Raw genomic sequence first — 27,125 nt, forward strand, 5'->3', positions numbered from 1 at the left:
GCCACTCCTCATTGTCTTGACTGTGTGCCTAGGGTCACTGTCCTGTTGGAAGGTGAACCTTCACCCCAGTCTGAGGTCCTTCTCTAGGAAGAGTCTTGGTGGTTCCAAACTTCTTCCATTTAAGAATGATGGAGGCCACTGTGTTCTTCGGGACCTTCAATGCTGCAGAATTTTTTTGGTGCTTTTCCCCAGATCTGTGCCTCGACACAATCCTGTCTCGGAGCTCTACGGACAATTCCTTCGATCTCATGGCTTGGTTTTTGCTCTGACATGCACTGTCAACTGTGGGACCTTATATAGACAGGTGTGTGCCTTTCCAAATTATGTCCAATCAATTGAATTTACCACAAGTGGACTCCAATCAAGTTGTAGAAACATCTCAAGGATGAACAATGGAAACAGGAAGCACATGAGCTCGATTTCGAGTCTCATAGCAAAGGGTCTGAATACTTATGTAAATAATTTACACCGTGTGTACATTTGCAGAGGATTTTTATTGATTTAAACATTTTAGAATAAGGCTGTAACGTAACAAAGTGTGGAAAAAGTCAAGGCGTCTGAATACTTTCCGAATGCACTGTAAGATCCAGAAGTAAATTGCTGGCAAGCCAACTGCAAGAAAAGTGGCATTGGCCACATAAAACCGTTATTCTGTGGTCATGGTGTGGTACCTCTTTCCTCTCCATTTTTCAACAATGACGAGAAAACATTGTGGTTAAGTAATTTGAAAGTCACACCCTTGGTGCCTACGGATGACCTCAACTGAAGTGATTGTTCTGAGCATACAGCTTAGATTATTAATGGGGAAAGGTTATCTAACAAAGCTCAAATACAGTAAAAAAACAAGGGAAGTTCGAACATATGAAATTAATTCCGAGCAGAATACCGATTAGGATCCACTGATTAGGATCTAGGTAGAAAGTCTGGATTGACCAAAAACTCTGCTTGTACCCTCGTCCAATGATTGAAATACGCTTCTTTTGGGCTCTTTCATTATTGTGATAGATTTTTGGTCTCATAAATTAGCCTATCTATGGCTAAAATGTAAATAATAACGAAGAAAGTCACACACACTAAATATGCTCCCAACAATTGAATGAGTCCATATAAAATGTAAATAATGAGAGTAAAATGTATGTATTCTAAGAGTAACTACAAGAGTGCCCTACCAACGCTCAGCTGTACTATCCAAATGACTGTCAGAAAGTCACAACCAAGGGTGTGGTCTGTGGTAAGTGCATGTTGAGAGAGAACAGAAAGATGATGCGGTGAAAAGGGAGCAAAAAAAGTGGTAAAAACAGGATTTCCTACACACTGGTATGTGCCGCTGCCTACGTTACTATATAATCTCACAGGAGAAAAGTCATCTTCAGTGAATCTTACCTCCACAGGACCGGAAAAACGCTGACAGACGCCCTTCGGACCTCACCCAGGTGAGTACAATTGAGCCTTGGTGTCGGGAGACATCTCTATTTGCCAAATCAAATCAAATCCAGTTTTATTGGTCACATACACATGGTTAGCAGAGGTTAATGCGAGTGTAGCGAAATGCCTGTGCATCTAGTTCTGACTGCAGTAATATCTAACACGTATTCTAACAATGCCAGCGCTATTAAAAGGGTTCTATGAAATGGGATGCTCATCTGGGTACATTTTTAAAAAGAACCGCTGATGGCATGGCTTACTACCAGGGAGAACACTAAATAAAAGAGTATCTATGTATTAGATCAAATGTTTGTTGTTGCGGCCTTTTTGGGGCATCTCTGTGATGTGTTGTTATGCACGCTGAATGCAATGGTTCTGAATGCTACACTCTTAGAAAAAAAGGTGCTATCTCAAACCTTAAATGGTTATTTGGCTGTCCCCATAGGAGAACACTTTGAATAACCCTTTTTGGTTCCAGGTAGAACCCTTTTGGGTTCCATGTAGAACCCTCTCCACAGAGGGATGTACATAAAACCCAAAGGGGTTCTATGTGGAACCCAAAAGGGTTTTCCCTGGAACCAAAATGTGTTCTCCTACGGGGACAGCTGAATAACCCTTTTGGAATCCTTTTTTCTAAGAGTGTAGGGGTCTGGGAAGGCAGGATAATAAGGTTCTTGTTATGCACAGCATGGTACATTGTATCTCATTACATAGCCATACACAGCAGGAGGCCATTCAGGCTTCCACATTATATTTCACGCCGCATGAATCAGCACAAATCAAGAGCACTTCAACAAGTACCATCTGAAACCATTTCTGTTCCTCTTATTGTCATTTCATCTCCTTTGAAACTATATGGAAGAGGCAGAAAATGTGCATTTAATGTACATGGGCTTTGTGAAAAAAAGAGAGATAATTCCCATTTGTAGTGATATATGAATATTTTCTGATTACTTGAATCAATTCATCAATCCTCAGATATTGTATATTCCATCTTCGGTAAGGCGAATAATTAGCTGTACTTAATGTATTTAACTGTGACAGTGATTGTGAAATACTGATGGTAAGTGTGATATTTATCTTAAAAATAGAAAGAAGTGAGAGGAAGTGGTATTGCAGAGGTGAAAGTGGAGCTGATGCAGTTTCCTGAAATTGACTATTTAAAAGTGACTATTTTCTTCTGCCATATTATTCATGTCTGTATTTATAAGGAACTCCAAGAGCTTCTTCCAACCCTATTCTTTAAAGACCCGAATCAGACTTAGAAAATGTATGCTTTTCCTAAGCGTTTTGATTGGGCCCTTGAATCTATTGCATACTAATTTATCTTATTGTCTTACCAGGGAGGAAATATTACACTATTTGAGTAACAATCCTGAGGAGATTGTGTGATTCTGGACGAAACGAAAGTACGCCGCAATTCCACCAGTCAGTCTATTGCCTGCCTGTCATCCCCTGTGTCAGAGATGACTGCCTCCAAGCCCCTGTTCCTCTCAGCCATTATGATCCTCAGCATCTCCTCTTATGTGCTCCACCAGAGGCTCCTACTGCTGGCTCAGACAGGGACCGCTCATCAACACGAACCCAGGAACCTCACCATCCTGCTGTGGCACTGGCCCTTCGGCCGTCCCTACAGCCTGGAGGGAGATGTGTGCAGCGACGAGTACGCTATCCCAGACTGCCTCCTCAGTGACAACACCTCCCTATTCCCCCAGGCAGACGTGGTGGTCTTCCACCACCATGAGCTGAAGACCGGCCGCTCTGCCCTGCCTCTCCACCTCCCCCGGTCAGTCTCCCAGCGCTGGCTCTGGCTGTCCCTTGAGCCCCCGGTGCACAATGGCAACCTGACCCAGTACAACGGACTGTTCAACTGGACCATGAGCTACCGAGGCGACGCTGACATATCCATGCCCTATGGGAAGATAGTTCCGGTTCCACATAACGGTATCAGTAACGGTAGCAGCTATGTGATCCCCAAGAAGGGGGCTTGTCTGGCCAGCTGGGTGGTCAGCAACTACAGGCCGGACCATGCCAGGAGTCAAGTCTACCAGAGCCTGAGGAAGTACATTCCCATAGAGGTGTATGGACACTGGTCAAAGAGGCCACTGACCGACCAAAGTTTGATACCCACCATTGGCCACTGTAACTTCTACCTGGCTTTTGAAAACTCAGTGGCATTGGACTACATAACTGAGAAGTTGTGGAGGAATGCCTACCAAGCAGGGGCAATACCTGTGGTTCTGGGGCCCACTCGGGCTAACTATGAGGCCCTTGTGCCACCAGGCTCATTCATCCATGTCAGTGACTTCAATAGCACAGAGGGGCTGGCTGTCTTCCTACAGCAGTTGGCCACAGACAGAGGACGCTACGAGGGTTACTTCAAGTGGCGTCAGACACATAGAATCAAGATGTACACAGACTGGAGAGAGAGGCTCTGTAATATCTGTGTCAACTATCAAAGACTACCAGGTAACAAGGTGTACTACGATCTGGAGGCATGGGCCAGTAGATAACATCATAGATGCTTTTGCTACTGTAGGTTGTTTTTTCCCCCATGCAAAACAGCAGTCTGCAGTGCAACTTGAAATGCATTCAGTGCTTCTGCACCTGCATTGCTTGCTGTTTGGGGTTTTAGGCTGGGTTTCTGTACAGCACTTTGAGATATCAGCTGATGTAAGAAGGGCTATATAAATTCATTTGATTTGATTTGGTTCAGTTCTGGTGGTGAGCCACTTTCACATCAGCTTGATGACATTACAACATTGACTTTTGTTCCCTAATTCATGAAACACCACAGGAAAATCACAACTTCTGTAAAAGAGGGAAGTCATTCCTCTAACACCCATCTTTCTGACACAATACATTTTTAGTTCATATGTTAGATGCTTTGATTTATTAGTAGTAGTAGTATGTGTTTTTTTCTGGAGCTAATCAGGTTGACAAATGTGGGTGGGCAAGTGGGAGGGATAGGGAAGGCTCAGGGGACAAACAAGGGATTTTCGGGATTCGGAGCGGTTTCACTTTTGTAAAAATGTATGCTTAAAACTTCAATAAAAAAAGGAGGGGGAAAAAAATGGAAATAAGGAAATGACACAACCGTGCAGGCTAGCTAGACCATGATGCAATTGTAATGGCACAAGACAATGTCTTTCCCGGCAGTAATATTGAATCTATGAAAGCTTACCCTCAATATTATTGTCGGGAAAGACAACATTGTCTTGTGCCATTACAATTGCATCATGGTCTAGCTAGCCGACACGGTTGTGTCATTTCCTTAATTCCATAATTTTATTTTTCGTCCTTTTCTATTGAAGTTTTTTATTTATTGAAGTTTTAAGCATACAGTATAGTTCATACCCTTTCTTTAGGCATAATGACTAATGCAAGTAAGTTACCAACCTTAGCATGACTTACTCGATTTAAGCCCTTGGCTCTTATGGGGAGAATAGGCAGTTGATGAATGTCCTCCATCACACTTGGTTCAGGGTTTTTTCAGATCACACCAATTGAGGCTGTTCTCTCTCCTCCCAAGTCCTTCTGGGTCAACCCATGTTTCTTTTCCCCTGAAAAAGAATAGTAAACCATAAACAAAATCCCTGTGCCAATACTCACGCAATCCCTCTCAGAGAGATTACTGTGCATTAAAAGTTCTGCATGTCACTCAATTCAAACTACCTCCTCTGTAACCTGATGTAACTGTATGACCAATAGTGATGCATATTATTGGATTTCTAGTTCCAATGAAAGTTACACACACCAACATTGCATCTCAAATGGTACCCTATTACCTACATAGTGACATTTATAGGGAATAGTGTGCCATTTGGGATACAGCCTTAGTTTCTGGAGATGTTGCTTTATAATCTCTATATCTATGGATTCAGGGAACAATAATTGACCACTATGCACATTTAGCTCTGGCCACCAGATGTCATGATTGCCTACAAACTGAATAACATATGGAAACAATAAAGATATGCAATAAAGATATGCTTTTTAAATTTCTTTAGTGGTGTAAAGTACTTAAGTAAAAATACAACTTAACTAGTTTTTTGGGGGGGTATCTGTACTTTACTATTTATATTTTCAAAATGGTTTACTTTTACTTCACTAGATTCCAAAAGTACTTGAATGCTTAGAAGGACAAGAAAGTGATCCAGTTCACGCACTTATCAAGAGAACATCCCTGGCTATCCCTACTGCCTCTGATCTGGCGACTCACTAAACACAAATGCTTTCCTCTCAAAATATCAACATTTCCTGTCTTTTTCTCCTCACTTTGAAAACATCTACATTCCTATTGATCTGATTGGTTACTGATCTGATTGGTTACTAATAATATCATTTAAAACCCCTCAAATTGTGTCCCATATGTGTTTAGACACGGTGACCATTTATGTTTGTGAATTATATCTGAGTGTTGGAGTGTGCCCCTGGCTATCCGTAAATTTTAAAAACAAGAAAATTGTGCTGTCTGCTTTGCTTATGTATAATACTGAAGTATATTTTGATACTTATGTATATTTTAGCAATTACATTAACTTTTGATACTTAAGTACATTTAAAACCAAATATTTTTAGACTTTTACTCAAGTAGTATTTTACTGGGTGACTTTCTCTTTTGCTTGAGTCATTTTCAATTAAGGTATCTTTACTTTTACTCAAGGATGACAATTGGGTACTTTTTCCACCACTGGATTTCTTGAGTTTATAATAAATCATTAATTGTTTTATAGGCTATTAACATACAGTACCAGTCAAAAATGTGGACACACCTACTCAATCCAGGGTGTTTCTTTATTTTTACCATTTTCTACATTGTAGAATAATAGTGAAGACATCAAAACCATGAAATAACACACATGGAATCATGCAGTAACCAAAAAAGTGTTAAACAAATCCAAATACTGTATATTCTATATTTGAGATTCTTCAAAGTAGCCACCCTTTGCCTTGATGACAGCTTTGCACACTCTCGCACTTTTGGTCTGCTTTTCCTTCACTCTGCGGTCCAACTCATCCCAAGTCATCTCAATTGGGTTGAGATCAGGTGATTGTGGAGGCCAGGTCATCTGATGCACTTTCCCTTTTGGTAAAATAGCCCTTACACAGCCTGGAGGTGTTGGTTCATATTCCTGTTGAAAAACAAACGATAGTCCCACTAAGTGCTTCTGCAGAATGCTGTGGTAGCCATGCTGGTTAAGTGTGCCTTGAATTCTAAATAAATCACAGTGTCACCAGCAAAGCACCCCCACACCATCACACCTCCTCCTCCATGCTTCACAGTGGGAACCACACATGCAGAGATAATCCATTTACCTACTCTGTGTCTCACAAAGACATTTGGACTCATCAGACCAAAGGACAGATTTCACCAGTCTAATGTCCATTGCTCGTGTTTGTTGGCCCAAGCAAGTCTCTTTTTCTTATTGGTGTCCTTTAGTAGTGGTTTCTTTGCAGCAATTCGATCATGAAGGCCTGATTCACACAGTCTACTCTGAACAGTTGATGTTGAGATGTGTCCCTTACTTGAATTCGGTGAAGCATTTATTTGGGTTGCAATCTGAGGTGCAGTTAACTCTAATCAGCTTATCCTGTGCAGCAGAGGTAACTCTGGGTCTTCCTTTCCTGTGGCGGTCTTCATGAGAGCCAGTTTCATCATAACGCTTGATGGTTTTTGCGACTGCACTTGAAGAATTTGTCAAAGTTTTTGAAATTTTCCAGATTGACTGACCTTCATTTCTTAAAGTAATGATGGACTGTTGTTTCTCTTTGCTTATTTGAGCTGTTCCCACCATAATATGGACTTTTACCAAATAGGGCTAATTTAAAACTTTTTAGCTTACTACATGATTCCATATGCTTTATTTCATAGTTTTAATGTCTTCACTATTATTCTACAATTTTATAAAATAGTACAAATAAAGAAAAAGACTGGAATGAGTAGGTGTGTCCAATTTTTGACTGGTACTGTATATTTTGATTCTCTCATGAGATCCCAGATTGATGTTTGCATCACATCTAGTATTTTTGCTTGATTTTCTTTTAAAAACAATCTTCACTTGAAGCTTTAGATCATCTTCCAACAAGATTGTCCATTATGTCATAAAAACACAGCACAGCAGACCATGTCGCAGTTAAGATCAAATATTTATATTATTACATTTTTCTGATATGTCTTCATGCATCATGTTCAACAATCCCAGTAGTAGTAAAAGAGGTTGTTCGTCTCTCAGGGTTGGTGTGTTAATTACCCTCTAGTCCGGGAGGGTGGTTTACTGTAAAAAGAGGGTAGTCACTAGTCACTCCTGGAGATTCTTAACCATCCACATTTGTGAAAGCAAGCAAAGAGCAAATGTCAATCCTTCAACAAAGATTTATGGAAAACCTAGGAATTTTGGTTAGGTTATCAGCATTTTGCAGCCTAGGGGACAGTATTGATGTACAGGTAACTGCCAAAATAAAGGAGACACTTGAGTAAATGAGGGATACAAGTACTGTATATTGAAGGCAGGTGCTTCCACACAGGTGTGGTTCCTTAAAGGTCCAAAACAGATGCTTTTCTCAATATTAAATCATTTCTGGGTAACAATTAAGTGCCTTACTGTGATTGTGTTCAATTAAAATGATCAAAAATAAACAAACATAGCTTCTTAGCAAAGAACAACTTCTCAAAAAAGAATTTTGCTAGGACTGTCTGGGATTGGTCTGAGTGAGGAGGGGAAAACTGAAAACTAGCTGATATTGGCAGAGAGGTTTGGAACTCTCTTCTTATTGGTCTATTAACGACACCTGGGTATGACACCAGGCAGGCCAAAACTACAGTAGGCTGAACATTTCAGGCAGTCTTTTCAAACAGCTCTTACACTAAAAGGGAATGATCATTTTCACAATTTTAGTGTTATTCTAACCTCAGTGTGGAAATCGATGGCAGATTGACCAGGTGAATCCAGGTGAAAGGTACTCTTATTGATGTCACCTGTTAAATCCACTTCAAACAGTGAAGATGAAGGGGGAGGAGACAGGTTAAAGAAGGATTTTTAAGCCTTGAGACAATTGAGTATGTGTGCCATTCAGAGGCTGAATGGTCAAGACAAAAGATTTAAGTGCCTTTGAACTGGTAGTAGGTTCCAGGCACACCGGTTTGAGTGTCAAGAACTGCAACACAGCTGTTTTTTTTTTCCACTCAACAGTTTCCTGTGTGTATCAAAAATGGTCCACCACACAAAGGACATCCAGCGAACTTGACACAACTGTGGGAAGCATTGGAGTCAACATGGGCCAGCATCCCTGTGGAACGCTTTCAACACCTTGTAGAGTCCAGTAAAAGTGGGGGGTGCAATTCAATATTAGGAATGTGTTCCTAATGTTTTGTGCATTCAGTGTATATATAAAACATTTGACTGCACTGGGCTTTAAGCAGTTAACATCCCATCATGCTTTGGGTCATGTATAAAAATGTCAAGTTGGCCATTATTTTGGCTACAATGTCTAGAATCAGAAATCTGTGACATTGAAAGAGCATAGGGGGTTTAAAGCTGGTGTGTGTGTGTGTGTCTCTCTGTCACCAGATCTCAACCAATTTGAACACTTATGGGAGATTCTGGTGCGGTGCTTGAGACAGCGTTTTCTACCACCATCAACAAAATTCCTATTCTGGAATTTATTGTGGAAGAATGGTGTCACATCCTTCCAAAAGAGTTCCAAACACTTGTAGAACCTATGCCAAAGTGCATTGAAGCCGTTCTGGAGGCTCGTGGTGGCAACACTTCCAATTAAGACACTTTGCATTGGGGTTCTCTTTATTTTGGCAGTTACCTGTAGGTATGTGGTAAAACAGTCAAGGTTTGATGTTCAGCATCTTCACGAGTCATCTAGGCCTACATCAACGGACGAATCCATTCTAAGAGAATCCTCTTTCTATCTCACATACATTGTTCTTGAAGCCTAACTGGGCAAATAAAACAAAACTGCATCCACAAATCATTCATGTTACAGTACGTGTCGGACTACCTTTTCATTCAGTATGAGAGTTGAGGCAGAGAGTAAGAGAAATGGTTAAGTACATAGAAGAGCTAATGACATCAGCATTCCTGAGAGACAATAGGCAACTTCTGAAAAGACTCGTGTGCTCCAAAGAGCACCCTTTTCCCTATAGTGCGACCCTTTTGACCAGGCCCTATCGGGCTTTCATAAAAAGTAAACGCACGATACAAAAGATTGGGGTGCAATTTGGGTCTCACATTAGGCTAAAGCAAACGATGGTTCATTTGACACAGCAATCAGAAATATAGACTAATAATGTGTACAAATACATCATTAGTGACAGTTGGTCATCTCTGTACAGTACACGTCAGTGGCTATTTACATGAACATCATCACAAATCATGGGGACAAATATGTGTACACGATGGGGTTGCTCTGTTTCAGAGTTCTGTAAAAGAGGTTCCAAATTCCAGTTATCTAGATAGCATAAGCAAGTTTACACAGGAAACTTGAATAACAATCATAAATGCATATAGACTTTTATCCCTTTTCAGCAGAACCCAGTGTCATCAAGTCATGCATAGAGGGACCATATATAATGATAATATAATGGCTATATAAGAGAACTTTAACAGGTCAGGTTTACCGTATGCACTGCATGTGTACATGAAACAGTCAAATAAAATTAAAAAATAAATAATTTATGTTAAATTATTAGAAAGTCAATGATGAGTTTCAGATATTTAAGATGCATAATTAATGGAACTTTATTCCATATATATATATATATATATATAGGGAATGAGGTGACTTTTGTAATGCAGCCATTTAGTCTGGCCTATGATTAGCATTGACAGCCTTATAATTGTACTATGCCAACCATTCTTCGTTTCAAAGGCTTGAACTAACGTCTGCAGTTCCATCATTATTTCTAGGACCAGTTTTCAAGTCTACAGCTACCTATAGGCCCATAACACATCTTTATTTTCCAACTGTAGTTCTCTGTTCTCCTTGAACCTGTCTGTGGGTATGTGTCCTATGAATCAGGGTTGTATTCATTAGCGCACACTGTAGCGATACATTTTGCAATGGAAAAAGAAAACAGCATTTTTTGTTGGAAAAGTTCAGGTATAGTCCCTCTCCCTCTGGGAGAGCAGTACTTGGAGAATGTTATCCATAATCATACACATAATCTCTCAGTCAGTTTGTTGGTTGATGTGTGCACATGTTTGACAGAAGAAAAAAAACAGAGAGAATTTTACAGGATCAATTACACAAGAGATAAAATAAACATAACAAAATACGAAGGAATGGATATTTTAGGCCAGACGGAAAAGTACAACGTCGTGTAGGTTTTCTAAGTGCGAGAGACGTCACGGGTCCCAGATATCAGTCCGATCCAAAAGGAGATTCACCTGCATGCCACTTCAATCTGCCATTCAGACACAATGTCCATACAGTCCACCGCTTCTCTTCCTCCTCCTTTTCAAGTCCGTCTTTCTCACAACCTCCCTACCGTGTCAGGAGTGTATCATGTGAGACAGGCTAGGTATAGAGAAACCCGATGTGTATTTGTATGTGTTTGAGTAATTAAGTGTGATTTGATCTTCCTGTACGTGTAGGATGACATCTTTTATAGGTGCATATCAGAATGTCCAGGGTTGTCAGGGTTACTTGTGGCTCCGCTGAAGGGTGGAATCATCAAACAAAGGATTCTTCACCTCCATTTCCCCTGTCTAAAGAGAGAGAGAGAGAGTTAATGACAACCTGCCCTGAGATGAGGAAGAATGTGTAGTTTATAAAACTATGATTAGTAGTATTGAGTCCATTTATCCCCCCCCCCCCCTAATTAAAATTGTTACTTGATAATTCTGTTCTGATTTATATAACCTGTTCATTTTCCATTGTTAATTTCTCTATTTTCTAATTCAACAGTGTGCTTTGGCAATATGTAGCAATACGTCAAGCCAATAAAGCAAATGCGAGAGAGAAAATAAGAGAAGTCTGTAGCCTACTATTTATAAAATTGTATTCAAAGTAAATGTACAGTATTTAACTCAAATGTATTCAAACTAGGAGGTAAATATATATTGGATATCAGTAGTGTATCGTTGCCTCTACCATGCCTGCATGTCTGTATAGTACACTATGTGTGTCTGTCTCTTACTGGGGCCAATCCAGGACACTCGTACACCGTGAAATCCCCGTCCTCATTCTCCTCATCTGACGTGGCCACAGAGTCAGGCACCTTTGGCTCATCCCGTTGTCTGAAGGATAAGGAAAAACAAAGAACAGAAAACTGGAGTCATGGAGGTATCCAAACATCACACCACAACCTACAATTCACCCTGATACAGACTGACAGGAAGACAAGGGAGAAGGGAGGGAAGAGGAGGAGAGGCGAGACGTGGGCTGTGTCTGGAAACGTTAATAGCCTTCTTCCTCTTTTCCCCCTCAATTCCTGGTAAAACACTTTGGAGCACCACCAAGTAGCTTAACAAAAGAGGAAACAAGGAATTGACAGCTGGTAACATTTTCAGACAGCCAGGGACAGACGGCAGACAGGTAAGTCTGGTTACGTAGCAGACAAGACAGACAGACGGAGTGGAGCTAGAAGGCCAGGGGCATGACTCACTTCTCCAGGGAGAGCATCTGCTGTTTCTGGTGTTGGTAGTGGTACATCTGGGCACTCTGAGCCAGCCTCTTATCCCCAGGCTGCAGGCAAGGCATACGATTACATTAGAGGGCATGGTGGCACCCTACTCCCTACACAGTACACTATTTTTAAACAGACAATATAAAAAGCAGGTGCCATGTGGGAGTGTTTCAATAGAACATTATTGTACAGAACGTGAGATTGTTTCAATGTGATTAGTATTGCATTGGAAATTGAAACACACTTTACAGTAAAACAATAAAATGAAGGTGATAAAAAAATAAACAAAGGCAAAAAGCGATGAATAAAAATACAAACTAACTGGAAAGATAGATAAAAAATAAAAAAAATTATATGATTTATATTGTAACCATGACTTTGTAATGTGATTGTGTTCTGTACTCACCACATTGTTGTCATAGGAATGGGGCCCCGTACCCTCATAAGCAGGGTAGTCTGCCTTCTGAGCCAGACGTACACCTCTCTGCAACCTGAGATGATACAGGGACATCAGAGTTAGCTCTGTGCCATACCCAACACATTGTTCACCACCATAATTTGCAAATGAATTCATTAAAAATCCTACAATGTGATTTTCTGGAATTTTTTTCTTATTTTGTCTGTCCTAGTTGAAGTGTACCTGTGAGGAAAATTACATGCCTCTCTCATCTTTTTTAAGTGGGAGAACTTGCATAATTGGTGGCTGACTAAATACTTTTTTGCCCCACTGTATGTATGATATTGTCAAGTTAAAATGTCATTTTGTTTGAGGGTATGTAATTAAAAGCAGATGATTCGTGCATCATTTAAATGTCATCTTTAATTTGTGGGCTGAGTAAGTAGCTTATAATTACATACCCTCAAACAGAATGACATTTTAACTTGACAATATCATATTTGCATTTATTGTTTGGAGGGAAAAATATAACCTTTACGCAATCTCAAAAAGGGTGTTACTTACTTACTTAGCGATTTTGAACAGGGCCCCATTTAATCTTTCCCAGTTTCTCAAAGTGTTTTCAGGTTTTCACTCTTGAAATATATCTATATTTATTATACTACAAAAACTGCATATTCTAACAATGCTTAAACCACACCAGAAGAGATAGTTGTGTTTGGCTAGCTGCGTTTTTGTACTGTACAGTGTAGACTGCATGATGTGATGGCGGAGATTGTTAAACAAATGCCGGGCAATTGATACAAATCATTATGATATCATTCTGCCAGGTAGGCCTACTTTCCAGTCAACATTTAATTGGGAAGCTGTTTGGGGAACGCATTTAGACAATGTTCATTCAAACAGCGCATGATGGGTGAATTGCGCATCACAAAGTCAACTAAGACTTCGGATCAAACATTTTGAATACCTGGTTTGCATGCCCATTGTTGCATACCGATTGATGTTGGAATAAATCTTGATAAACATTTTTTTATTATTAAATGAACCAAAAACTAACTGAATTTGCTTTGTAATCATTTTACGAATAGTCAGGTAGCAAGTTAAACCTCGGTTGTTTATTAATGCGGAGTCAGTCGCGACTAAAATGGTTACATAAATGAGTACATTTCTACTAGTCGGTACAACTGAAGTGCATACAATTTACAATCAGCAACTTAAAAACGGACACTAAAACGAAGCGACAATGTGACTACTAAAAACACACCAAAAACTGTCCGTTCGTAAAACAGTTAAGTCAGTGTACAGTAAAGTACCGCGCAACATGTAAGAAACCAAAGCCGACTGGAACAAGACGCAGATGTAGGGAGAATTTTTACCTGATCCAACAGACACCAGCCAAGAGCAAGGCCACAGATCCCATGACCACAAACACACTGGTCATGACTGTAAAGAGGAAAAGAAAGGGTGTTAGGAAAAGAGGATGAAAACAGCTGGTAGAGAAAAGGGAAGACATATCCTGAAGAGGGTATAGATCAGAGGAGAAGACAAGAGACTAAAGGCACTGTCTAGGTTCGTTCACAGACTAGGAGAAGTCAGTGGGAGCTGAAAAATAAATCCATTCACAAGGTTGTATGGGCATCCCAAATTGCATCCCTGGGAATATCGTGCCATTTGGGTCACTATAAACCTCAGTTAAGAGCCAAGAGCAGTTAAAGTCAGTAAAAGCATTCATAAGATAATCAGGATGTGGAAAAACTTCAGATTGGAGAACAATGGTTCCCCTGTTCAATATTTCCATGAGAAATGTGTAGATAATACTGGAACGTTCTGGACTCATGTATATAGAGGAAAGCATTTTGCTGTTAAAATCAAAACATTAAAAAGTAATAAGGAAGGTTACATGCCAATAAACACATGATCGTTGGAGGGGTAAGGGATGATCAGGGGCCCACTACGAACTGCTGGGATGTGGGTGGTAGTGGGGGCGGCTGTAGTGGTGTTATACGGGGCTGTAGTGGTACTGTGTGTCGTAGGCTGGTCTGTGGTAGGCCGTTGGGTGAGGATCATGGATCGGTCATCTTCCTCCTCGGCTTTGGAAAAATCCTGAGAGAGAGGAGCTAGGAGATACAAAAATGAGAGAATTAAATGGTAATTGATAGCAAGGAAAACTATACTACTAATATAGCAAATCATATGATCTTCCTATGCCATAACTACGCAATTAAAAGCTTTGTCAAATTGGGCCTCCCGAATGGCGCAGCGGTCTAAGGCACTGCATCGCTACCGGCCACCCCCTTGGGCGGCACACAATTGGCCTAACGTTGTCCGGGTTAGGGGAGGGTTTGGCCAGGGGGTGCTTTACTTGGCTCATCGCGCTCCAGTGATTCCTTGTCGCGGGCCGGGCGCCTGCAGGCCATAGGGCTTTGGTCAAAATATGGCACTGTAAAGCCAAAGGTTTTCTTCTCTCACCTGGATGTTTGACCCCCGACTCCTTCCGTTGGCTGATGATGGTGGATAGGAAGTCTATCTCCTCATCCACTTCAGGGAACGTGGTCACTTTTCCCGCTGAAAGGAGAACATGATCTTGGTCATTGGATTTCAATGATTACTTACACAACGATGTGAGGAGAGGAGAAGACAGAGGTAGATGCAGAGAGAGAGAGAGAGAGCAATTTCTCCTCCACCATCCAGGTGATTGCAGGTATGAGTCAGATCTACAATCGCCAATGATGACCTTCTACTCCACCATAGTGACTATGGAGAATCAGTCATCAGATGCTGACAACACAAGCTACACTTAATCAACTGCACAAGCTATTGATTTCCATACAGAACGAAAGGCTACGAAACACAGATCAGGCATGTATTCGTCCTATAATTGTATTAATAGTAGTGTAGTAGTTCAGGGTGGCAGATCAACAGGAAAACCACAGCCCTGCTGATTAAGGGAAATCCAGAGTCTTTGGTACTTGACTGCAGAGGTATACACTTTAAAATGGGGAGCTAACATGTCCACCATATGGAATTAGTGTCATCATGTAAATGCATCATATTGCATCTATTACTGAACATACATACAAATGCAACAACTTCAAAGATTTGACATTCTCATTTACAATGACGGCCTACCCCGGCCAACGCTGGGCCAATTGTGCGCCGCCCTATGGGACTACCAATCACGGACGGATGTGATGCAGCTGGATTCGAACCAGGTACTGCAGTGGCGCCTCTTGCAATGAGATGCAGTGTTTTAGAGCACTGCCCCTGCTGGGGAGCCAGGTCCAGTCAATCAGAACGAATTCTTCCCCACAAAAGGACTTTATTACAGACAGAAATACTCCTCAGCACCACCTCAGACGATCCCTCAGGTGAAGAAGGCCGATATGGAGGTCCTTGGCTGGCGTGTTTACACTTGGTCTGCGGTTGTGATGCCGGTTGGAAGTACTACCAAATTCTCTAAAACGACATTGGAGGCGGCTTATGGTAGAGAAATTAAGAGTACATCTCTGGCAACAGCTCTGGTGGACATCCCTGCAGTCAGCATGCCAATTGCACACTACCTCAAAACATCTGTGGTATGGTTGACAAAACTGCACATTTTAGAGTGGCCTTTTATTGTCCCCATGCTGTTTAATCAGCTTCTTGGATATGCCACATCTGCCAGGTGGATGGATTATCTTGGTAAAGCAGAAATGCTCACGAACAGGGATGTGAACAAACTTGTGTTCAAAATTTGAGAGAAATAAGCTTTTTGTTCACATGGAAAATGTCTAGCATCTTTTATTTCAGCTCACAACACTTTACATGTTGTGTTTATATTTTTGTTCAGTGTAAATACATGGCTCTCCTTGACTCCATCCATATACCCCGTACTGGTCCTCATAGGGGACACAGAGGAATTCCAGTTAGAAAGAACTGGTCCATGCTGCCCTCGTGTGGCCAGTGTGGATAAACACACACACCTACACCAACAAGTGAGTCGATGATACGTGTAAGGATCCAAATCAAATCATTCATCAAGTACAAAAGGCTTTCGCAAACACAAACTGCAGCCTTGCAAAAGCATTAAACATCTTTGTATTTGCAGAGATGACGCGCTGCATGTTTCTTACATTGGATTGGTTTGTGCTTAATCATAAAGGGTTACTATATCAACAGTAATTAATAATGCCGGTTTCACAGGTGAGGTGAGAGCAGTGAGGTGATAAACTGCATAGCAGTACGGTGCTGTAAGTGTTAGAATGTGTGTGTGTGTGTGTGGTGCTGTAATGCCTGTGTGTCTATGTATGAGACTGAGTAAACCAGTGATACTGTGTGTTGCTAGCTGGATCAAAGTGAGAGAATCTCTGTGTGGGTGGGTGTCTATGACAGAGTGAATGTGAGGTGCTTTCGTGCATACGTGTGTGTGTGTGTGTGTGTGTGTGTGTGTGTGTGTGTGTGTGTGTGTGTGTGTGTGTGTGTGTGTGAGAGAGAGAGAGAGAGTGGTGCAGTGTGTGTATGTGAGAGAGTGTGTGTGTGCATTCATGTGTGTATTTGTGTGTGTAAGAGATTCTGTACATTACATATTAGTGAGAGTGGGGGAATTGTGTCGCGGTGTGTGGGTGGATAGGTCAGCGTCTCTGTCATGAAGAGGTGCTCTGAGCGTGTGGGTGGGGGGCAGAGGAGGTAGGGCGAGAACAATAGAGAGAGAGAGTGAGCGATAGAGAAAGACGGAGGGAGAGCGAGAGAGCAATCATGAATGAAAACCATAACCAGGGCAACAGAGAGAGAAGGCAAGGGAGGGGAGAGGATAGAAGGTAACTATTCCCCAGGTCATTTCTGTAAATGTGCTCTCAGTCAACTTACCTGGTAAAATAAGGTTTGATGCATACAAATTGAAAAAAAGAGGGGGGGTTGGAGTCAGATTAAATATGTGGTTCAGAGGTGAAGAACCGTAAATTAACCAAAGACCCATTTCTAAAGGCCGTTTCAAGTACTGTAAGGTATCATTATTTTCTGATGTAATAAATATTTTCAAAATGTGAGACTTTGGTCATATACATCATCCCTCCATAGCTTGTGCCAACCAACCACATTGTAAGTGCTCTAGAGATTCGCCTAGAGGTCAGTAAAGTGAAGTGCACAATAATACAATAGCGATGAATTGACCAGTGGCTTCCAAGCAGCTCTGAATAATAGTAACTGCTGGGCCCCCTGTCATCAATTCTTCCTATTCAGTTCAATGCAACTTTTGTATGCAGCAGACCACAGATATGACTCCAATTATACTGGGCAAAAATAGAAACACAACATGTACAGTGCTGGTCCCATGTTTCATGAGCTGAAATAAAATATGTTCCATATGCACAAAAAGCTTATTACTCTCAAATGTTGTGCATGTATTTATATCCCTGTTAGTGGGCATTTCTCCTTTACCAAAATAATCCATGCACCTGACAGGTGTGCTATATCAAAAAGATGATTAAACAGCATGATCATTACACAGGTGCACCTTGTGCTGGGGGGAAAATAAAAGACCCCTCTCAAATGTGCAGTTGTGTCACACAACACAATGCCACAGATATCTCAAGTTGAGGGAGTGTGCAATTGGCATGCTAACTGCAGGAATGTCCACCAGAGCTGATGCCAGAGAATTATAAATTAATTTCACTACCATGAACCGCCTCCGTCGTTTCAGAGAATTTGGCAGTACGTCCAACCGGCCTCAACCGCAGACCACATGTGATGACGTGCAGCAGCTTGCAGAGATTTGTAGTCTTGCATGATGTCTTCTTTGATGCTATTTAGAATTTTTTAATCCGAGTAAATAGAGCCAAATATATTGATAAAAGCCACCTTGTCCTAGAGAGATTTACATGGATATCAAAATGTCATGCCAGGGTAAGCCTACACAAAACACAGTCCTTATTTGAAGTGTTTCTAAAATCTACAAAAGGATAAAATGAATGGTGGAAAAACAACCAACCATTTCAGTGTTTGAAATGCTAGGCTTTGTGGGTATTATGACACGGCCAGTCACATTCTGTTAAAAGGTCCCCAAAGTCCACATCCTCTTTTCAGTTCGCTGCAGCTAGCAACTGGAACAAGCTGCAAACAAACACAAACTGGACAGTTTTATCTCAATCTCTTCTTTCAAAGACTCAAATCGTGGACACTTACTGACAGATGTGTTGCTACCATGCTATGTTGTTGTCTTATAGGGCTCTCTTTATGTAGTGTTGTCTCTCTTGTCGCGGTGTGTGTTTTGTCCTATATTTTTAGTCCCAGGCCCCCGTCCCCACGATGGAGTTGAGCAGCAGCTGGTGTGAGCAGACTGGTGCTCTGACATCACATACAATTATTTATTCAAATAAAAACACTATCGATTTCAGTACCCAAAGAATAGCCTGCAAGTACACAGAACATTTTATCTGACGTCGGAGCTCTAGTCACTCCACACTAGTCGCCGCTAAACTCCAATTGTAAATCGGCTATATAGTTGAGCCATGATAAGCCGCTTTATTTTTCTATTCACGCAGTAAGAACAAAAGCCTCAATGCTCGTCTCCTGTCCTGTCATATGAAATGAGTAAATGTCAGTAAGTAATTAATTTTAAACCCTTTTTCAATGTGGCCCCCTTCTAGCTCTGGTCGATGGCATATGGGTCTGAATGACGCAAGCCAGTTATGCATATATTAGTGATCTATTCCCTATTGATAACAGAGAAAAAGGTTGCACCTGAAACCAATGCAAGTTAGTCAACTCCAGCTGCAATTTCCAATAATGTGGTGGCCACAGTGAAAGTGAAAATCTCTGACTTAAACAACAGCTAGGGGGAAAGGGTGCCGTTTGGGAGCACACAAGACACAGTGGCAACAGAAATATGAGTCATACTGCAGATCAATGCTCAAATGTAATTATTCTGTCACATTTCCTCAAAATGTTCTGTGTTTGTCGAGTGGGTGGTTGGGGCTGGGTAAAGACCAATCTCTCGTTTGAACATGTCTGCAAATATTGCCTTGTTTTGGGGGAAATTACCTGAAATACGCTGCCGATTGCCCCATGTGCCTAGTGGCCATGGTCTCAAGTGTATTACATTTAATTGTTCCAGGTGATTTGTAAGTGAGCGAGCTATACTGTAGGGCAGGGTTCCCCAAATGGCGGCCTGCATGCTGTGGTTTAATTTGGCCCCCCAAGTTTTCTGAGCAACTGAAAAACGTATAGATAATCTGAACAAAAATATAAATGAAACATGTAAGGTGTTGGTCCCATGTTTCATGAGCTGAAACAATTATATCCCAGAAATCTTCCATATGCACAAAAATATTCTCTCAAATGTTGTGCACAAATTTGTTTACATCCCTGTTAGTGAGCATTTATCATTTGCCAAGATAATCCATACATTGTTTTAGAGAAATTGGCAGTCCCTCCAACCGGCCTCACAACATACAAAGTGGTTCGCATGTGATGCATTCTTATCCATTAAATTCAGTCATGTGCCAGTCATGTCCCAAGTGGCTGCAAAGAACTAAATGGCCATTAGGAAAATGGATACCACTTAAATGCGGTGGGCTAAATCAGTGAATTAACTGTGTACAGCTGCAAATCCAGAGGTCTCAAATGGCATCCTTATTCACTACATAGTGCACTATTTTTGAACAGAAGCCGGACTATGGTCAGAGCAGTGCATACAGGGACCACTTGGGAAGCAACCCAGGATGAGAGCCGGTAAACATGTCCAGATGACAGATACTCAAAGTCTAAACGAGTAGAATGACCTGTATCACAACCAACATCCTTGTTAACATGGCCATCCATACGAGTGGACGATCGTTTCCAACAGGGCAAACTGTTGCTCACAACATCAGTGTGCTCAGTGTGTATGGAGTGGCTAGAATATCCACGGATGAGCTCGCTCAGGAGGAGGAGAGCGTGTGTGAAGGGCAACAAGAGGAAAAGAAAGAGAAGAAAAGGAGGATAGAGAGTGATAGAGAGGAAGAGAGATATGTGGAGGAGGAAAGAATGATAGAGGGGTCCTCTCTAACCTTCTGTTTAGTGATTTACTCTGTTTACCATCAGCTCTTCTAGAGCCAGTCAGTGGAGGTGTCCCAAATGGCACGCTTGCGTTAAAAGTAGCATGCTTGATAGGGATTAGGGTGCCATTTGGGATGTATTTTCTATCAGTGGATCAGGGAAAACCTGCTTGGCAGACAGTCCATGCTTTACAATCTGTGCTGAGGGATACTCGTTTAGACTTTGTTGTGGCTAGGCTGTAATCTCACAGACTGGTGGTGAATCAGGTCTCAGTCTCTCAATTCCTTTCCTTCTTTAATGTAGAGCTTTCCTGGAGTCACCCTCCCTCCAGTGTCTGTCTGGCCTATGACTAAATCTAATCTAAGATATTTCTTTATGGGTTTTAATGCCAATTGTTTTGTATCAATACCACTTTATGAAAGTCATCCATTCTCATTTTGAACCATTATGAATCCTTTCCCATTGCTCTGGCTCTCTCTCTCCATTGGAACAACAAACCTTTTTCCCGAGCTATCAGCTCTCAGTCCCCTGATGACGCACCTCCTACGCTGTCTCATTAACACTCGTTAAAGTCTGAGGCAGTGGGGGACTGGAGGGGAGACTGCTATTATCCATTAAAAAGTGAGCAATATTAACTTCTTTTTCACATTAAACTAGTCTCTCGTGAGATGGGACAGACAATGTGGAACAGTTCTCCCTGTGCCCTCGTTTTGTATAACAGGTTATTAGGACGAATCTTGTGGGGGTACATTCAACGTTCCCTCAAAAGGTCTGCTGAGCGCAAACTTGAACATTGAAAATTCTGTGCAACTCGTTTACTGCGAACACTGCGGCTGTACCCGCTTTAACTTACAGTTTTAACAGTGGTCAAGTTGACTGCTGTGGCTATTTGATCATAATTTAGTCCTAAATTAGAGTGGCCTACCATCAAAACCAATGGAGAAAATGGATCCCATAACATTCTAACATGGAAATAGCTGTTCTATCATTCAGCCTACAGTAGCAGCCAATGTGTGGTGTTCAATGTAGGCCTACATTTGATTTGACCAGTGGTTCCCATACTTTTTATAGTCCCAAACCCCTTCAAACATTCAACCTCCAGCTGCGTACCCCCTCTAGCACCAGGGCAGGGGACTCTCAAATGTTTTTTTTGCTATCATTGTAAGCCTGCCACACACACACTATTCATTTATTAAAACATAAGAATGAGTGTGAGTTGTCTTCACAACCCGGCTCGTGGGAAGTGACAAAGAGCTCTTATAGGACCAGGGCACAAATAATAATCAATAATTTTGCTCTTTATTTATCCATCTTATATATGAAGCTTTATTTGTTCATTGAAAATTGTGAATAACTCACAGGTTAATGAGAAGGGTGTGCTTGAAAGGATGCACATAACTCTGCAATGTTGGTTTGTATTGGAGAGAGTCTCAATCTTAAATAATTTCCCACACAAATTCTGTGCCTGTATTTAGTTTTCAGGCTAGTGAGGGCCGTGAATCCCCTCTCACATAGGTACGTGGTTGCAAAGGGCATCAGTGTCTTAACAGCGCGATTTGCCAAGGCAAGAAACTCTGAGCGTAGCCCAATCCAGAAATCTGGCAGTGGCTTCAGATTAAATTCCATTTTCACAGAACTGCTTTATGCAATTTCGATGAGACTCTCTTGTTCAGATATCGGTAAATGGACTGGAGGCAGGGCATGAAAGGGATAACGAATCCAGTTGTTTGTGTCGTCCATTTTGGGAAATTACCTGCGTAATTGCGCACCAAACTCAGAGGTTCTTCGCTATATCACATTTGACATTGTCCGTAAGTGTGAGTTAATTTGCACACAAAAAAAAAAATCATACAATGATGGAAAGACCTGTGTATTGTCCAATTTTGTCCCGCACATTGAATATAGTTGCGGAGAGTCCCTGTAATCATAGATTCAGATCATTCAGGCGAGAATAAACATCACCCAGATAGGCCAGTCATGTGATGTGAAAAACTCGTCATCATGCAAGTGGTCAGACAAGTGAAAATGAAAAACTAAGTTTGTCTCTCAATTTAAAAAAACGTGTCAATACTTTGCCCCTTGACAACCAGCGCACTTCTGTATGTCGTAAAAGCGTTACATGGTCGCTGCCCATATCAGTGCATAGTGCAGAAAATACTCGAGAGTTTAGGGGCCTTGCTTTAAAACCTGTTAAGGCTAGGGCAGAATACTGCCCCCTTTGGAGGAATGCGTGCCCATAGTAAACTGACAAAAAATCTGTCAAAAATTGCTAATATATGCATATAATAAATATTATTGAATAGAAAACACTAAAGCTTCTAAAACCGTTCAAATTATGTCTCTATGTAAAGCAGAACTCACAGGGCAGCCATTCTTCCAAACTCTTTCTGTCAGCAGAAAAGTTGGCCCAACTTTGACGTCATCGCCCCCACCCTTCCCAACCAGCTACAGATCTGGGAACAGTTCCTATCTCTTCAGCGCGATGTCCTCTTTCAATGGGGCGCTTCATTGTGAAGATCGCGCGCTCCCTCACCCTTTGGCGGGAAGAAACCCTCGGGTCACGCAATAATACGTGCGCGCCTCGGGTGTTTGGCTCTCTTTGTTCCAAGATCCACCAAACGATATAGGCTTGTCCTTTCGGGCTAAGGATTTTTATGTATGTTTATAACATGTTTTAGCTCGATTCTGAACTTAGTTTGACCAGTTTAGTCGACATATAATATGTAATTTTGAAGTTTTCATGCGCAACCCATAGAATTTTGGGTGCATTTCAGCCGAAATTAGTCGCGTTTGATAACCCAAAGACACACATTTGAAAGGCAAACGCTGTTTTTGGTAAGTATCACTTCTTCCACGACTTCTGATCGAACAACGGCAAAGGTAAGGGAATATTTATGTGGTTATTATGTGTTTCTGTGGACTCCGAAATAGCGGAGCCATATTGCTAATCTATGAGCGCCGTCTCATATTATTGACAAGTGAACGAATTCTGTAACGTTAAAAATAAATGTAACACAGCTGTTTTATTAAGAAGAAGTGTATCTTTCTAACTATATGTAGAACATGTATATTTAGTCAACGTTTATGATGTGTATTTCTGTTATCTGGCAGAGTTATCATCATTTCTCCGGACATTCTAGTAGCATTTTTTGAACATGACGTTCAATGTAAACAGTGATTTATGGATATAAATTGCATATTATTGAAAAAAACATAAATGTACTGTATAACATGTCCTTTTCCTGTCATCTGATGAAGATTTTCAAAAGGTTAGTGAATTATTTTTCTTTTAATCCTGCTTTTGTGATTGCATCTATTGTTCTACAAATATGGCTATGTAAATTAGCCTATCTTTTGGTGGTGGTTTGACATAAATATGTGCTATGTTTTCGCCGTAAAACATTTTAGAAATCTGACTTGCTGGATAGATGAACAAGGTGTTTATCTTTCATTTGAGCTATTGGACTTGTTAATGTGTGGAGGTTAAATATTTCTAAGAATATTTTTGCGTTCTGTGCGCCACTGTGTCAGTTGAGCAGGGGGGGATGGTACCCCTAGAGGTACGTGGTGGTGTGAACAGGTTTTAACAAAGTTTACAATTTTAACTGTAGTGTCCAAAACGTCTTTCAAGTTGTCAGGCATTCCCTTGGCAGCAAGAGCCTCTCGGTGGATGCTACAGTGTACCCAAGTGGCGTCGGGAGCAACTGCTTGCATGCGCGTTACCACACAACTAGGTCTTCCTGTCATGGCTTTTGTGCCACAGATACCAACACATCTAGACCACCAAAGTCCATTTGATGTCACAAAGCTGTCCAGTATCCTCTCCTGTTGTCCTGGCTTCCAGTGGTTTGCAGAAGAGGATGTCTTCCTTAATTGACCCCCCATAAACGTAACAGACATATAACAGGAGCTGTGCCAGGCCCGCCACGTCTGTTGACTCATCCAGCTGTAACACATAGAATTCACTGGCATGTATGTGAAGCAGTAATTGCTTCAAAACATCTCCTGCCATGTCACTGATGTGATTTTCTGTATAGTTTTTTGGGCCTTTTCCCCCAGCATTGTTTCAGCCATATCCGTGGCAGCAGGAAGAATGAAGTTCTCCAGAATAGTATGGGGCTTGCCTGTCCTAGCCACTCGGAAGCTCACCATATAAGACTCTTCTAGCCACTTCTTATTAATAGTATCTGTTGCTTTTATACTTGTCTTACTACTTGGAAGTCTTAATTTGTAATTGGCATGTTTTGATTCTAAATGTCTGCCTACGAGTGAAGGTTTCATCGTGTTGTGAGATAGTACTTTTGAACATATAACACACTGTGGCTAAGGAAAGGCACTACTCCCAATATAAGTGAACCCCAAATTGTTGGAGGAAATTATAGTTGAAATGATTAATTATGTATACATTTAAATTAGAACCATTTATTTTAATACTATTATGTTATGGTATTAAATGTATGGGTTCTTGGTTAAGCTGTTACTGAAAATGTAAGTAAAACGAATTAATTGTCTGTACCTTGCGGGTTTAAGGGAGGGGGATGGCATATATCTTTTCAGACAGATAAGAATGTTTGTTTGATGTTCCATTAGTGGAGAAAAGTATATATTTTAGACAGATTGGAATGTTTGTTTTATGAGGGGAGTAGAAGACAATTTCCAGACCTGAAGACACCGCGCTATTGTGTGGATCGGAGAGGGTGTGAGAAACTGATGACGTCATTTTATGTTCTCTCTTTAAAATGTAATGTTCTTTGTATTTTGGGTCAGTACTCATCAAGAATAAATGCTGAACTTGTTTTTAAGACTGGTCTCGATCTATTTCATGCAAAATGATACATTTACAACTTATTATGAAATAGAGAGAGTGAATTTGGTTTTGGCTACAAAACATTTAGGAATTTAGAATTCCTCTAACACAAATCAATGTAGTTCTCATCATATTTGCGGTGCTTTCCCGTGTAAGGGGGCAGTAGCTCATCGGCTGCATCAGATTCACTGTCCATGCTAGCTGGGCTAACAACAAATGTAGAATTACTGATGCTAGCATTGGATGTGATCGTGGAAGCAGAACAACTTGTGTCATCGACAGGTGCAGGTGTAGTACTGCTGGTAGTAGCAGTACAACCAGTAGAGTTGGTATGTGCCTATATGGATGTGGGCCTTTTTAAAAATGTCAAAATATTTATCAATTTTCGAGCAAAACACTTTTAGAATTTTTTATGTGAATCACGTTTTTATTTGGCGTACCCCAGTCTGGGAATACCTGGATTAGACTATTGGAAAAAGACATGCAGGGCTTGACATTAACCCATTTATCCACTTGTCCTTTAGACAAGGAGGAGGTGACTGAAAATGTTTTGTTTGATGCAGGAAACCACTTTACAATGCCTTGCAAAAGTATTCACCCCCCTTGGAGTTTATCCTATTTTGTTTCATTACAACTTGTAATTTAACTTGATTTTTATTTGGATGTAATGGACATAGCCAAATTGGTGAAGATACAAAAATAACTTGTTTCAAGAAAATGTAAAATAAAAGGAAAAGTGGTCCGTTCACGTGTATTCACACTCTTTGCTATGAAGCCGCTAAATAAGATCTGGTGCAACCAATTACCTTCAGAAGTCACATAATTATTTAAATAGATTGCACACAGGTGGACTTTAAGTGTCACATGATCTCAGTATATATATATATATATATATATTACACACACACGTTCTGAAAGGCTCCAGAGTTTGCAACACCACTAAGCAAGGGGCACCACTAAGATAGCGGGACCATGAAGACCAAGGAGCTCTCCAAACAGGTCAGGGACAAAGTTGTGGAGAAGTACAGATCAGGGTTTGGTTCTAAAAAAATACCTGCAACTTTGAACATCCCACGGAGTACCATTAAATCCATTATTTAAAAAATGGTAAGAATATGGCACCACAACAAACCTGCCAAGAGAGGGCCACCCACAAAAACTCACAGACCAGGCAAGGAGGACATTAATCAGAAAGGCTACAAAGAGACCAAATATAACCATGAAGGAGATGCAAAGCTCCACAGCAGAGATTGGAGTATCTGTCCATGGGACCAGTTTAAGCAACATACTCCACAGAGCTGGGCTTTACGGAAGTGGCCAGAAAAATAAGCAACAATGTTTGGTGTTCGCCAACAGGCATGTGGGAGACTCACCAAGCATATGGAAGAAGGTACTCTGGTCAGATAAGACTAACAATGAGCTTTTTGGCCGTCAAAAAAGACACTGTCTGGTGCAAACACCTCTCCTCCCCCCGAGACCACATGTTTGTGGCAGCATCATGCTGTGGGGATGTTTTTCCATCGGCAGGGACTGGGAAACTGGTCAGAATTGAAGGAATGATGGATGCCGCTAAATACAGGGAAATTATTGAGGGAAACCTGTTTCAGTCTTCCAGAGATTTGAGACTGGGATGGAGGTTCACCTTCCAGCAGGACAATGAACCGAAGCATATTGCTAAAGCTACACTTGAGTGGTTTAAGGGGAAACATTTAAATGTATTGGAATGGCCTAGTCAAAGCCAGACCTCAAGCCAATTGAGAATCTGTGGTATGACTTAAAGATTGCTGTACACCAGCGGAACCCATCCAACTTGAAGGAGCTGGAGCAGTTTTGCCTTT

At 41.1% G+C, this 27,125-nt stretch overlaps 2 protein-coding genes across 2 annotated transcripts in view; one reads left to right on the forward strand and one right to left on the reverse strand.

Annotated features, from left to right (window-relative positions):
- The first annotated feature begins 1,232 nt into the window (after positions 1-1,232).
- On the forward strand, positions 1,233-5,430 carry LOC109872472 (alpha-(1,3)-fucosyltransferase 7-like). The gene is made up of 2 exons (XM_020463714.2): positions 1,233-1,433; positions 2,769-5,430. Exon 2 carries the CDS (start codon positions 2,892-2,894, stop codon positions 3,936-3,938), a length of 1,047 nt encoding a protein of 348 aa, XP_020319303.1. The 5' UTR covers positions 1,233-1,433; positions 2,769-2,891; the 3' UTR covers positions 3,939-5,430.
- Positions 5,431-10,164: 4,734 nt separating this feature from the next.
- The window catches only part of npdc1b (neural proliferation, differentiation and control, 1b), a 48,485-nt gene continuing 31,524 nt past the window's right edge, over positions 10,165-27,125 (reverse strand). The window contains exons 3-9 of the mRNA XM_020465726.2: positions 14,937-15,032; positions 14,372-14,584; positions 13,844-13,910; positions 12,474-12,558; positions 12,047-12,126; positions 11,579-11,678; positions 10,165-11,147 (exon numbers count right to left, since the gene is read on the reverse strand). Coding sequence (XP_020321315.2) covers positions 11,082-11,147; positions 11,579-11,678; positions 12,047-12,126; positions 12,474-12,558; positions 13,844-13,910; positions 14,372-14,584; positions 14,937-15,032 — 707 coding nt within the window. The 3' untranslated portion in view covers positions 10,165-11,081. The remainder of the gene's footprint in view (positions 11,148-11,578; positions 11,679-12,046; positions 12,127-12,473; positions 12,559-13,843; positions 13,911-14,371; positions 14,585-14,936; positions 15,033-27,125) is intronic.

This window comes from Oncorhynchus kisutch, linkage group LG3, assembly GCF_002021735.2.
Source record: "Oncorhynchus kisutch isolate 150728-3 linkage group LG3, Okis_V2, whole genome shotgun sequence".
NCBI lineage: Eukaryota > Metazoa > Chordata > Actinopteri > Salmoniformes > Salmonidae > Oncorhynchus > Oncorhynchus kisutch.

Excerpts from the sequence above, each read along its gene's own strand:
- LOC109872472 (XM_020463714.2), top strand. The coding sequence starts at position 2,892 with ATGACTGCCTCCAAGCCCCTGTTCCTCTCAGCCATTATGATCCTCAGC.